This window comes from Macrotis lagotis, chromosome 1, assembly GCF_037893015.1.
Source record: "Macrotis lagotis isolate mMagLag1 chromosome 1, bilby.v1.9.chrom.fasta, whole genome shotgun sequence".
NCBI lineage: Eukaryota > Metazoa > Chordata > Mammalia > Peramelemorphia > Peramelidae > Macrotis > Macrotis lagotis.
In genome coordinates this window covers 307,984,854-307,999,125 of record NC_133658.1, presented here as the reverse complement: position 1 = coordinate 307,999,125, position 14,272 = coordinate 307,984,854, and the positions used below count along the sequence as shown (strand labels likewise).

The 14,272-nt window shown below is 32.8% G+C and overlaps 2 protein-coding genes across 4 annotated transcripts in view; one reads left to right on the top strand and one right to left on the bottom strand.

Moving 5' to 3' along the window:
* HEATR3 (HEAT repeat containing 3) overlaps positions 1–11,816 on the top strand; it is a 42,233-nt gene extending 30,417 nt beyond the window's left edge. For all 3 annotated transcript variants that reach the window (XM_074211377.1, XM_074211376.1, XM_074211378.1), the window contains 4 exons: positions 696–784; positions 6,910–7,053; positions 7,846–8,022; positions 11,014–11,816. In XM_074211377.1, coding sequence (XP_074067478.1) covers positions 696–784; positions 6,910–7,053; positions 7,846–8,022; positions 11,014–11,136 — 533 coding nt within the window. In that variant the 3' untranslated portion in view covers positions 11,137–11,816. The remainder of the gene's footprint in view (positions 1–695; positions 785–6,909; positions 7,054–7,845; positions 8,023–11,013) is intronic.
* Positions 1–14,272, bottom strand: part of LOC141495228 (uncharacterized) — a 186,638-nt gene that overhangs the window by 130,507 nt on the left and 41,859 nt on the right. The window lies entirely within an intron of this gene.

Here is a 14,272-nt window from a genome sequence, read left to right as displayed (position 1 = left end):
GCAAGATATTAAGTACTTCATAAAGAACTGGAAGGAAGGCACTGCTTTTTGTCACCTCTCATCTTTAACTCCTTTTGATATCATTTCATTTGTTGACCTTTATGAACAATGAGAAGGACATTTGAAATAGTGTATCTCCAAACTGGGGACAATTTTGCAAAAAAGATTTTTCAGATTTTTCCAATAAAAAGGATAGTATGAGTCAAGGTAGTTTAAGAAAATTCAAAAGGTAGTTTATCAAAGGTAATCAAAGAGATGCTGCTGGTCTTTCCCAACAAGGACTGGACAACAGAGTGAAAATGATTCTCTGGCAGATTGGGAAACCCAAGAAATTTTTCAAATTTTAATGACTTTATACTTAGTGAAGTATGATTGCATATTCCATGACATCAGATATAGTTGTATTTGAATGTAGTTACAAATTCCTTTTTTTGAATTTTTCATTATTATAATTTGTATTACCACAAATAATCAGTGTGCATGCTGAGAAAGCCATCTTAAAATAATTGATTTGTATGGATTTCAAATTTTTTGATTATAAAGACAAGCTTAGCTATCAAATATGTTCAGATTATAATAGTTTTGTATTGGTATTAGGGTATTGCCTTATTTTTGCCACTATTTCTTGTAAAAACATTTACCTAAAACATATGTAAGTAAAGTTTCTTGATTTTATTTTTGTTATGTGTATTTAGATTTTGCCAAACACACAGAATTCCTAGAAGCCATAAGTAGTGCTTTACGGACTCTGTTGCAGATAATGGCAGCTAAGAATATTTCTCAGGTGAGTTTTTTCCTTTTTGTATAAAATTTGGGATGATCTGAAGATGCTCGTTACATATACAAGCAAAGTTTGAGGCTTTATTTCTGTACTTTTAATGATCCTGCGTTCTTTGAAGCAGGAAACTGGTAGGGAAAAAATATTTGGCATTTATATAATACTTTAAAGTTTGCAAAACCCAAGATTACAGAGCTTGTGAGATAAGAGTGTGACAAGATTTAACTGCAGTTCTTCCAGATTGTATTCTAGCTCTCGCTCACCATGTCACCTAGCTTCTGGCTTTACAAATAGTCATTGGGGTCTTTGGCCTAGTAATGCTTTGTGTTTGGTGGTAATGATTGGTTGTTGGTAATTTTAAAAAAAATTAATTATTTTGCTCTTCTTCCTACCCCAATCCCTTATTATTCCTTTAAGAGGGTAGAAAAGGAGAAATTTTATTCCCAGTACTAAATGATCAACTTCTTTGTAAGGTATCAAATCTAATGGTGGAAATTTTACTGCAATAGTTCAGTTAATTTTTCTGTTGTTTTGTTTTTTAAGATGGAACTTGGTTTTATTATTGAAATAAAGGTGTGTGTGTGTGTGTGTGATAAAGAGAAAGAGGGAAAGAGAGAGATGGTTCGTCACTAGCCTTAGGATTTTTATCATTTTAAATTTCAAAGGAGGATAATGATTATTTTTTTAAAGTAACCATTTATTTTAATCTTCTCTAGAATTATGAATAAGTAAATTAACTGATAATAATTTGTTTTTCTTTTGACTTCTGTTGGAGAAAAAATCAGGCAGAATGTTTATAAACATAAACTCAATTGACAGAGTAACTAATTGCATATTACTTTGGTAACTTGTTATGCTACCTTTTAAAGCATTACATCAGTTAGTGAGAGTAACATGGTCAAGCAAAACAAATTCCCACATTTACTGCACTCAAAAAATGTATAATCCCTCTTTGTATCTTTATTTTACTTCTCTGGCAGAAGATGAAAGGTTTGTTTCATTTTCATTAACTCTTGATTTATCATTGCACTGATAAATAATTCTAAAGTCTTTTCACAGTTCTTTTTCTCTATAATATGGTTGACTTACAAATTTTTTTCCTAGTGCTGCTCACTTTGCTTTGCATCATTTCATAAAAGTCTTCCCAGTTTCCTCAGAAATTATCCATTTGATTATTTCTTCTGGCAGAATCATATTCCATTGCATTCATAAACCACTATTTGTTTAACCCTTTCCCAATAGGACACCCTCTTAGTTCCCAATTTTTTTTCCTCTATGAAGAGTTGCTATAAATTATTTACATACTTTTCCTTTTTCTTTGATTTCTTTAAGGTTCAGACTCAGTAATGGTATAACTCAGTCAAAGACTATGCACAGTTTTGATAACTTGTAGGGCACTGATCCAGATTACTTTCTAAAAAAGTCTGGATCGGATCACAGCTCTTCCATTTCACTAGTGTGCAAGTTTTCCCATAGTCACTCCAATATTTCTCCTTTTCCTCTTTTGTTATCTTTGAAAATCTGTTGGGTTGGATATTAACATTTCTTGAATTTGCATTTCTTGGATTATTAATGATTTAAAACATTTTTTCATATCGTTAGTAGCTTGGATTTCTTTCTTTGAAAGCAGCCTATTTTCAGGATACTATTTGTATCCTTTGAGCATTTTAACTATTGGGAAATGACTCTTAGTCTTATAAATTTGAATTAATTCTTTATATATCTTGCATATAAGACTTTATTAAGGAAACATGCTATAAAGATTTTCACTATTTCCTTTGTAATTTTAACTACATATAATTTGTTTATATAGATATTTTAAAATTTGATATCAAAATTGTCCATTTTATTTTCTGGTCATCTCTATCACTAGTCTATGAACCCTTCTCCATAGATCTGAAAGATAATTTCTTCTTTGTTCCTTTAATTTATTTATGATTTTCTCTTATATTCGTAGGGTCATTCATCCATTTGGACATTTTTTTTATTTTTTTATTTTTTTAGGTTTTTGCAAGGCAAACGGGGTTAAGTGGCTTGCCCAAGGCCACAGAGCTAGGTAATTATTAAGTGTCTGAGACCGGATTTGAACCGAGGTACTCCTGACTCCAGAGCCGGTGCTTTATTCACTATGCCACCTAGCCGCCCCTCATTTGGACAACTGCTGTTGTGTTTTCCTAGAAGTTTTTGTCAGATATTGGCTTTTCCCCCCAGTAAATGGGGTCTTTGGATTTATCAAACATTATACTACAATATTTTTGTATACTGTCTGCCTAACCTGCTTGACTGATTAATGTCTCAGTTTTTTAATTAGTTCCAAATAATTTTAATGATTAATGTTTTTGTAGTTTAGTTTGAGATCTGGGTCTGATAGAGTCCCTTCCCACTATTTATTAACTTTAAGATTCTTGACCTTTTTTCCTCTATATGAATTTTGGTACTTTTTTTTTCTAGTTCTGTTAAACATTCCTTTCATAGCATTATTTAAGTAAGTTGATTACATTGCATTTTTTAATATTGTCTTGACATGTGAGTTGTGTTTCCCTAATTATTTAAGTCTATATTTCTGCAAAGAGTATTTTATAGTTGCTTTAACATGGTTCTTGGGTGGATCCTGGTAGATACACTTCCCTAAACTTTATAGCTTTTGTAGTTATTTTGAATAGAATTTCATGCTTCACCCAACTTGTGACCCTGCTGGCTATTTTAGCATATGCATCATGTGTCAACTAATGGAATTTTTCTGTGATTTTGTATAGTCATTCTAAAATGTCCAAGGTAATACAAGGTATCAGACTTTATAAATACAAGGTCTTAGAAGAAGAGAAGCATCTCAGATCATGAGAAAGAGCTGAGATCCACTTCATTAAAGGGGGACTAAGGACTCTTTAATTAAGTGCCATTGACTCAAGAGTTCTATCTCAGTCTCTTTTATTGTTGGTGTGAAAGTTCTAATTCCCACAAACATCAACCAAAATGAGATATTAGAACAGGGGTTTGTTTTTTTGAAAATAAAGCAATTTCCATTTTCGACATGTTATGTTTGAAGTGCCTATATGACATCCAAGTGTTTGGAAATGCCTGGCTAATAGTAATATTATGGAACTCAAAGCCTCCCATTTATGTTGAAATTGCTAACACTCAGATATTGTTGACTCTCAAATTAATGTTAACTTTGGCAAGTCAAGTCATGTGGAAACATACGGGTTTCAGTAAAATGGGGAAAATCTGACCTATTTTCATAAGGTTACCCCTGAAAGTGCTTTGAAAAAAACAACCCTGACTATTTTGGTTAGTAAGTACAGATAGCTGAGTCCAGATCCATTACTATTGGAAAAATAATTCAAAAACTGATATTCAGCTAGTAGTGGTGATATAATTTAGCAATTTTCCTCTTTGTATGTTAAAATTACGAACTCCCATGCAGGTGCAACTGTTTGGTAAACCCATCTTTAGCACCTTAGATGTCGAAGTTTCTCTTGATAAGACAGCCATAATAATGCAAAACAGTTAAATTTTTAAGTTTTTTTTTTAATCATAGATCCCTTTGGCACTATGAATCTGTAGACCACTTTTTTAAAAATCTAGTTTCTTGGACCCACTTCTTAGTATGTTTTTAAATGCATAAAATAAAATAGATAAGTTTACAAAGAAAACCAAGTGTGTTGATGTAGTTATATATATATATATATTTAAACATGGGGAAATTAATTTTTTATTTGTCCTTGGGGGTTTTTTTTAGTTTTTTTCAAGGCAGATAGGGCTAAGTGACTTGCCCAAGGTCACAGAGCTAAGTAATTATTAAGTGTCTGAGGCTGGATTTGAGCTCAGGTCCTCCTAAATCCAGGGTCAGTGTTCAGTCCTCTGCACCACCTAGTTGTCCCTCAAAATATATTTTTAAAAAACTCCCAAATTTATGGACTCCAGATTAAGAATCTCCATTTAGATTTTTGACCCTCTGATGGTAGAATACTCTCATGTCCTTCATTTTGCCTTATTCAAGAAAAATGCTCAGATTTCAGTGGTTAGGGTATTTTCTTAGAAGTACTTTTAGGGGCAGCTACGTGGTGCAGTGGATAAAGCACCGGCCTTGGAGTCAGTAGTACCTGTGTTCAAATCCAGTCTCAGACACTTAATAATTATGTAGCTGTGTGGCCTTGGGCAAGCCACTTAACCCCATTTGCCTTGCAAAAACAAAAAAAATGTACTTTTAAGTCTGCAATGAGGAAAAATTAATCCAAATTATTTTAAAAGGAATAGGATTTGATTAATACTTTTTATTTTTTTATTAGTTTTTATTAAAGATATTATTTGAGTCTTACAGTTTTCCCCCCAATCTTACTTACCTCCCCCCAACCCCCCACGGAGAGCAATCTGTCAGTCTTTACTTTGTTTCCATGTTGTACCTTGATCCAAATTGGGTATGATGAGAGAGAAATCATATCCTTAGAGAAGAGACAGGAATTCTAAGAGGTAACAACATCAGACAATAAGATATCTGTTTTTTTCTAAATTAAAGAGAATAGTCCTTGAACTTTGTTCAAACTCTACAGCTCCTTAACTAGATACAGATGGCACTCTTCTTTGCAGACAGCCCAGTTCATCAGTTCATGCAAATCCCTCCAGGCTTCCCTGAATTCCCATCCCTCCTGGTTTCTAATAGAACAGTAGTATTCCATGACATACATATACCACAGTTTGCTAAGCCATTCCTCAATTGAAGGACATTTACTTGATTTCCAATTCTTTGCCACCACAAACAGGGCTGCTATAAATATTTTTGTACAAGTAATGTTTTTCCCCTTTTTCTTCCTTTCTTCAGGATATATAGACCCAGTAGTGGTATTGCTGGGTCAAAGGGTATACACATTTTTATTGCCCTTTAGCAACAAAATAGCTCTCCAGAAGGGTTGGATGAGTTCACAGCTCCACCAACAGTGTAATAGTGTCCCAGATTTCCCACAACCCTTCCAACAATGATCATTATCCTTTCTGGTCATATTGGCCAGTCTGAGAGGTGTGAGGTAGTACCTCAGGAGAAGCTTTAATTTGCATTTCTCTAATAATTAATGATTTACAGCATTTTTTCATATGGCTGTGAATTGCTTTGATCTCATCTGTAAATTGCCTTTGCATATCCTTTGACCATTTGTCAATTGGGGAATGGCTTTTTGTTTTAAAAATATGACTCAGTTCTCTGTATATTTTAGAAATGAGTCCTTTGTCAGAATCTTTAGTTGTAAAGATTGTTTCCCAATTTACTACATTTCTTACTACATTTCTTTTGATCTTGGTTACATTGGTTTTATCTGTGTAAAAGCTTTTTAATTTAATGTAATCAAAATCATCTAATTGGTTTTTTTGTGATGTTCTCCAACTCTTCCTTATTCATAAACTGCTCCCCTTTCCATAGATCTGACAGGTAAACTAGTCCTTGATCTTCTAATTTGCTTATAGTATTGTTTTTTATGTCTAAGTCCTGTAACCATTTGGATCTTATCTTGGTAAAGGGTGTTAAGTTTTGGTCTAATCTAAGTTTCTTCCATACTAACTTCTAATTATCCCAGCAGTTTTTATCAAAGAGGGAGTTTTTATCCCAATGGCTGGACTCTTTGGGTTTATGATTAATACTTTTTATTAAAAGGTAGCTTGGAATATTAGGAGGCAAGATATAAACCCACTTCTTCCAATCCAACACAGCAGTTGCTTTACGGCACTATTTATAATATAATTGATATATCTAAGACATTAATTGAGAATCAACAGAAAAGAAAGGCTTATGAAGAATAAATAATATAGGATAAGTTCTTATTTAAGTTTACAGTTTTGATAGTCTAGATGTTGACAATAGCTTCCAAGTTTTAGATAGTCAAATAAATTGTTTAATCTGAAATCTGCTTTTATAATTCCCTGGATTCTTAATTAGTATACAGTATCTTCACAGTGAGTGGTTTCTTATTCTTTTGTAAGTGTGTTTATAAATTCTAATGTCAGTTCTTTTTTTTAATCTATTTTTTCTAATGATTTATTTATTTTTCACATTACTAATATCAGTTCTAATGTCTGTTACCCTAAATTGTTGAAATTGATTTAACTTATCATAAAGTTATGTCTCCCCTACTATCTCTCACCAGTGTATGACTCCTGAGCAGCTGATGTCATTATGTGAAGCTGGCATTCATAGCAGTAATATCAGTGTTAAAGTAAACGTTGTTAGTATTTTAGGAATTACAGGCTGTGTCCTAGCCAAAGAAGATGGTACACTTGAAACACTGAAGGTAAAATATATTTCTAATCTAAGTTGCTAATTTGAATTTGTAGTTTTAGTTACCTAGAGCACTAAGGAATTGTGACTTGGCCCACACAACTGTTAGGTCAGTGGCCAGACTTAAAACTCTAGCCTTCTTAATTCTTAAAACCCCATTATTATCCACCATATCACCTCTACATTCTTTAATTATATCTTCATAATTCACTCGACTGCTTTTAAGAAAAAAAATCTGGTTTTTAGATGAATCCTTTAGTGTCTTCTATAGGGTATTTTGGGGTTTAGTTTTTTGGAAAGTCAATTGGTTTAAGATAAAAATATGTATAACTTTGTTTACTCCTAACACTACCAAACTTGGTTTAGAGATTTGAAAGCTTTTGGAGAAATTATTTTATTTTTGTAACTTAGAATGAGGAGGGGCACCAGAATGTGAAAATAAAGCTTCAACGAAAAATATTTGTGATCCTTATTTTAATCTCTGTGGAGGGGTCACAGATTGTTACAGTTGAAATAGACCTTATCTAATTACCAGATAAAGTCAGAGAGGGGAATGTGACTTGCTGAGAGGTAATATGGACAATAAATAAGAGAACTATAACTCAAAACCTGTCATCTAATTATGAGTCCAGTGTCCTTACTCATATACCCACAATTTTCAGACCATTACATCATTGTTCTTTTAAAAGTATTAAATATTTTTGAAATAATTTTATATGAAATATTATTATATGTACTTTTAAAATATTTTCAAATCCTTTTGGAATATAACCTTTGGATATTGATTAATTCTGTTTTGTTTTAGACTATTGGAAAATTTCTTCTTGAAGTGGCCACCAAAGATTCTTCTCTTGTAGTGACTGGAGAAACCCTGGATGCTATCTTTGATGTTTTTGCAGATGGTAAAGAAGCTGAAAAGGCAGCAGTTGAGATCAAATTATTATCTGCTCTAAAAGAATTCCAGCCAGTTTTCAAAATGAAGGTATATAATATCCCTATGCTTAGAATCAGTTGAGTTTTAGCATATTATGGATTCAGCATATGGATTAAAATCATAAATGAGTATAGTATCCTTATATCCCATTGTTGAATTCTCAGCTGATCACACATGGCCAGTCAATTTCTTTTAACTGGTCAACTTCTAGTTATGCCATAGAGTACTTATTAGAACTTTCTTGCCAAAAGTAGGGAAAGACTTTATAGTTGGGAAGTTAATTTTCTTGCCATTTCTAGCATTGTAGATTGATACCTCTTGGTACTCTGATTCATCATTTGTTTCACATCATGAAAAAGTAGCTTAAGGGTATATTTCTGTTTCAAGTATTATTTTTAATATTCTGAGAAGCACCTAGCTTAGAATTCATGAAAATAAGTTTTTTGAATTTTAATCACAATTTTTCAATAGGTAAATTAGTTGAGTACTATTTTAAGTTGTTGCCCCAGCTCGCTAGTGTTATTTTTGTATTTTTTGCAAGACAGTGATGTTAAGTGACTTGCCCAAGGTCACACAACTGGGTAATTATTAAGTTTCTGAGTCACATTTGAACTTGGGTCCTCTTGACTCCAAGGCCAGTGCTCTATCTACTGTTCCCTTCCCCCACCCCAGCTATCTAGTATTAAACTAGATGCAATACTAGTGAAACTTATTTTAAATTGTTTCATTATCAGTTACAAAGAAGCATATAAGCCACTGAACTTTTAAGTACTCTAGCATTCTATTTTGTTTCCATTTATAAGAAACAAAAACTTAGCTTTTTCAAATAGAGTTTAATGTATTAGTAAAATAAAATTATGTTTGATGTATGTAGTTTCCTTCAGAGTATTAAGCATTCACTTTCAGAAAAATTGCTAATAGGGAGAAAAGATAAAATTCTAAAAATTGCTTTTACCAAATGGAACTTTGTATATTAAACCTCATTTGGAATTGAATTTGTCACCCAGAATAACAGTATAGATAGCTTTTGTGTTTTAATATTTTGATTGGAGGACAAGGCATGCAGAAGGATAAATTTTAAGGAATAAAAGGGCAACTTGTTGATTCTCCAGTTCTTTTACAGTGGAAATTGAAGCTCAGGAAAATTTATTCAGACTTTGGAACACACAGTTCATTAGTAGCAGAGTTGAGATTAGAACTCACATTTCCTAATGCCCAGTCTAATCATATCAATGCCCATATCTAATCATAACACTGAAGAAGAGGTTAACTGACAAATTCTAACCAGTAGCATATCCACATTTAAAAATGGCATTCCCTGAAGACCCATACATACCCTGTACTAACTGTAAATAAGTTTTCAACACTGCAAGGCCAAGACTGGTCACTTGATTTAAAAAAAAATTTTTTTTTTTCATAAACCACAAAATTCAATAAGGTAGAGTTGAACATCTGGTTCTACTTCTTGGCCTCCTTGGCAACATTTGACACTGTTGGCTACTTTCTCTCCCCCTTGGATTTTTGTGTAACAATGCTCTCTTCTGGTTCATAGAATCACTAGCTTTCAAACTTAAGTGCCTACTCATATAAGAAAAAAAGACAATATTTTCATTATTTGTTGTGGCCAGCCTTCTCATATCAGCGGGCACAAAATTCAAACCTTTGTAACTTGAGTTTCATTTCAGTCAGATCCTTTAGGAAACCATTGACTGGATTGGATCAGATCAATTTGGATTCTTGGTTTTCTATAAGAACATATTCTTTTTTTTTTTTTTGTGACTTCATAAAGTTTCAGAACCAAGAAGAACTGATTTTGAACTTACAGCACAAAAATTTTTGGGGTTTTTTATTTTGCAAGGCAGTGGTTTTAGGTGACTTACCTGAGGTCATACAGCTATGTAATTACTCTGGGTTTCTACTTAGGCCTCCTGACTCCAGGGCTGGTGCTCTATATTCACTGTACCACTTAGCTGCCCCCTGAAAACTTTTAAGATCATCTAACGCTTTATATAGAATCTTGTAAGTAAACACAATAGCAATTCCTTATGTCAAATCTTAGTGAATAAATAATATTGGCCCATTTCTGCTATGTTGCCAGTCTTTGGAAACCAAGATCAGGAGAGACATCATTTTATTACAAAAATGCCATGCATCTTCATCCTGCTTTTGAGATCTAGTCTCAAACCCCCCCCCCAAAAAAAAGAGATCTAGTCTCTATTGCTTACCCCTGGTGTAGTGAGTTATAAATATTTAGTGCTCGTAATTTTACTTTGAAGTCTTTCCATCATGTTGAGGCAATGTAGGTCAGCTATTGTATTTAAAATTTTTTTTTCAATATTCCAAATTTTCTTAACACAAAACATTTCTGGTTTTGAGAGAAAAAAAATTCAGGCTTTATATATGAACAAAAGTAAACTGTTTTGAAAACATACTGCTAATCTTAAACTGTTAGCTGTATTCTATTTTCAAATCACCCAAGTTTATTAAATAGTAGTGGCTAACTTAATTCTCAACAAAAACACAAACAGTTTTTGCTTCTAGAGTACTTTATTAACCACTATAAGATTGAGCTCATATTTCTGTGAAATGGCACTGTGTAAAATGAAACCACAGTTGCATTAAACATTCTTCATTAAATGTTTTATCCCCAAACTGCACTAAACACAATAAACTGCTTTCTAACAAAGAACTCTCTAGAGGTTAGAATATGCTGGAGGTTAAACACTGAAATTGAATACTGGCAGTGATATTAGCCAGATGTCCATGCTGCTCTGTTTCTCATGGTTATGAAGCTGTTTATGCTATGTAACAGTCTGTTTCACTGCTTATGTATCACTGATTTTGCAGGTGTAATTTTGAATTTTGATCTTTAAATTCCTCAAGTGTACGATACCATATTCAGAGGAGGAAACTAGAGATATACCACTCATATTCTAGTAGTTGTAATTTCAAAAGATTTCTCTACTATGTTTATAGTATTCAAATTTTTTTAATTGAATGATTGTCACATATAAGAAATTTTCTTTTTTTCCATTACAGCTTCGAAAAGAAGGAAGAGGAAAATATAGTACAGATCAACTTTGCGTTCTTGACAATGTAAAAATGAACTTAAGAAGATTTATTGCTTATCAGGAGGCTGTAGAGAAAAGACTATCTTCTTGAACTACCAGAAAACTGATTCTTTTAATTTGTTTGAATTATTACAAAATGTTTACATTGCAAAACTGAGGCCTTTACTTTAGCTTAAATGTATTTTGGAATATATGCAGTTCTTAAAAATTAACTGCATATATGCAGTCCTTAAATTTTAAAAAATGACAATATTTTTAATGCCTTTGGCAAGTTCTACAGTTTGATACTATGCTGTAAAATATTTTATTCCATATAGTAACTATTTCACAGGGAAAGTATATAAAGGAATTGGATAATTATTAACTAAACTGTGAGTAATGGAGAAACCTCTAAATGATAATGTTTAAATGAATTTTGGGAAATCGATCTCTTGACAACAAAGAGTAAGTTAATTTCATTTCATTAATTTCATTCCCTAAATCTTTAAAAAACTGTAGGAGAATAAATTATCACGTGAACCATCTTTTTAAAAGCTGTTTCAATTTGAAATTAACAATTAAGTTAATTATAGTGTATATGGTAATTATGAGAATTTGATAAAGAGAATCAAATCTAATTTTTATTAACTTCACACACCCCCCCCTTCAATTCACTGTCCTTAGGAAATGGAGGAGTTGGGAGAATTGAGGTTTTTTGGTTTTGTTTTTGGAGAAACTGCTTATTGAAACTGTATGTGTACACACACACACACACACACACACACACACACATATATAAAACTTGGATATTTCAGACTCTGGATAATCCAGACTTTGAATATCTACTCATTAATGTATATAACATTTTTGATACATATAGTATGTGGTAGAGCTTTCCAGCCTTTTTATTTTTTCTGAATACTACTTCCTCACTGCTTGAGACTAGAGGATAAAAAGGTGAGAACTATAAAGTGTTTCCAAGAATACATTTTTCTTTTGATTGACATCATTTTGTAGTAGTGTTATTGTAGTTGTCAGTATTTATATATACTTGTAACCAGTGAAAATCAACCTGTAAATACTGCTGGACCCAGAAAATGACTTGCTTTAAAGGAGGAGGTTGTTGAGTAGGTTAAATTGATTTAAAAAATTTCAAGGGAGTGAAAGTATTTGGCCTCTGAGCAGTGACTTATTTTTGATTTGGTTTCTCTGCCTTTTAACTTAGAACATCCCAACTAAATAGAAAAGGAAACAATTCACATCAATTTTTTATCAAGCAGTACCCAATTATATTAAATCTGTTGTGGTTCAGCTGTTTCATTAGTGTCTGAGTCTTCATGGCCCTGTTTGGGATTTTCTTGGCAAACATACTGGAGTAGTTTGCTATTTCCTTCTCCATTTCATTTTACAGATTAGGAAAATGAGGCAAACAGGATTGATAATATGTGTAAGGCTCACACAACTAGTGTCTAAGGTCAGATTTGAACTCGGGAAGGTGAGGCTACCTGACTCCAGACCCTGTGCTCTATCCTGTGCCACCTAGATGCCCAACCTTAAATCTACATACAGGTTATATATATACTTAATTCATCCTTTATTTTATTTCCATGTACATGAAACCCTCATTGACTTTAATGGTACATTAGCTTGACTAACCTCTCAGTTAAAAGAAGCACTTATTAGGTCTCTAGGGTAAATGGAGAAGCAATTTTTTTCATTGATAGTAAAAGCATTCAGAACTAGACATTATCAGCTTCCTTCTTTTAAGCATCCTTACAATCTTTTTTATGTGCTATATCAGAAAAGGTAGTCTTGATTCCAACTCTGCCTGATGCTGTCACTTTTTAATATGATCATAGCTTTTTTTTTTTTATAGATTTTCCAAGGCAATGGGGTTAAGTGGCTTGCCCAAGGCCACACGGTGAGGTAATTAAGTGTCTGAGGCCAGATTTGAACTCAGGTACTCCTGACTCCAAGGCCAGTACTCTATCCACTGCGCCACCTAGTTGCCCCTGCTGCACCACCTAAGCATATTCTTTTGACTAGGAAGTTATTTCATCCTAAGTTGATTTTCAAATAATTCTTAAAAATTGAGTATAAAACTTTGCTTATAGAACTAATTTTTCTTTGCTCTGAGATGGCAGTGTTAATGTAAACATGGTTTTTTTTCCCTTAATTGAGATCTGAACAATGGAGTTGTCTAATCCACTGGACCCAAATCATTTGAAAGGGGTTCTATGTTTTGTAGACATATGTAAGAATAAATAGAAGAGGAGGAACAAGATCAAAAATATTTTTGTAACCTATTGCTAGGTTTTTTTAGAGTTTGACCTAAATGAGAAGATTAAAGACTTTGACAATCCCTTTATAGAATATAATGGATATATTGTCAATCCAAAGCATATCCCTTTCATATATTAAAGGAATGGGCTACCTGTTAAAGAAAACTAATTTCTTTATATGGGAATTATTCCCCCCAAAAAAAGCCATGGCCTAGTTAAACCTTTTCCTACTTCTTGCTTCTACAAATAGAATGTAGGCTAGGCACCTGTGAAGTGTCCCTTGAGGAATCTCCCTTTATCAACAAAACTGGCACTGATCCTTAGTTAGTTATGTAGTAACCTGAGACTTTAAGTGATTTGCCCAGAATCAAAAACAGAAATTGAACTCAAGCTGGTTCCTGGTTCTTAAGCCAGCTGTCTGCTATACTATGCCACCTCTCAGATTGAGTATAACACCATAATTTGGTCAAATATCATTTCTTGCTTTGAAACCAAAATACATATAAATTTTGCACCTAACTAGGGAATAATTGAGATGATTAATGTGTTTTCTGAAATTCTGATCCTCCAGGGAGGAGGAAGAGTTTTATTCAAACAACCTTTTAAATTTTAAACAGGGTTTGTTGATTAATTTGAGCTATTTTATCCTTTAAGATTCAAAAGAATTATAATTGAATTATAAAGAATTAGAGTTAAGTGACTTGCCCAAGGCCACACAGCTAGGCAATTAAGTGTCTGAGGTAGGATTTGAACTCAGGTCTTCCTGATTTCCAGGGCAGGTGCTTTATCCACTGTACCATTAAGTAAGTTTGAGAAATTGACTTTTAGTAATATCAAGGAGTAGGAATTCTATTTATAAGCTGCCCCCCCCTTAACCATTAAATATTTGGTTATATATCTCTCCAACCTTAATTTTATTGGTTAATTCTTTTATAATTATATATCATACCAAATTTTTTTTGCTTT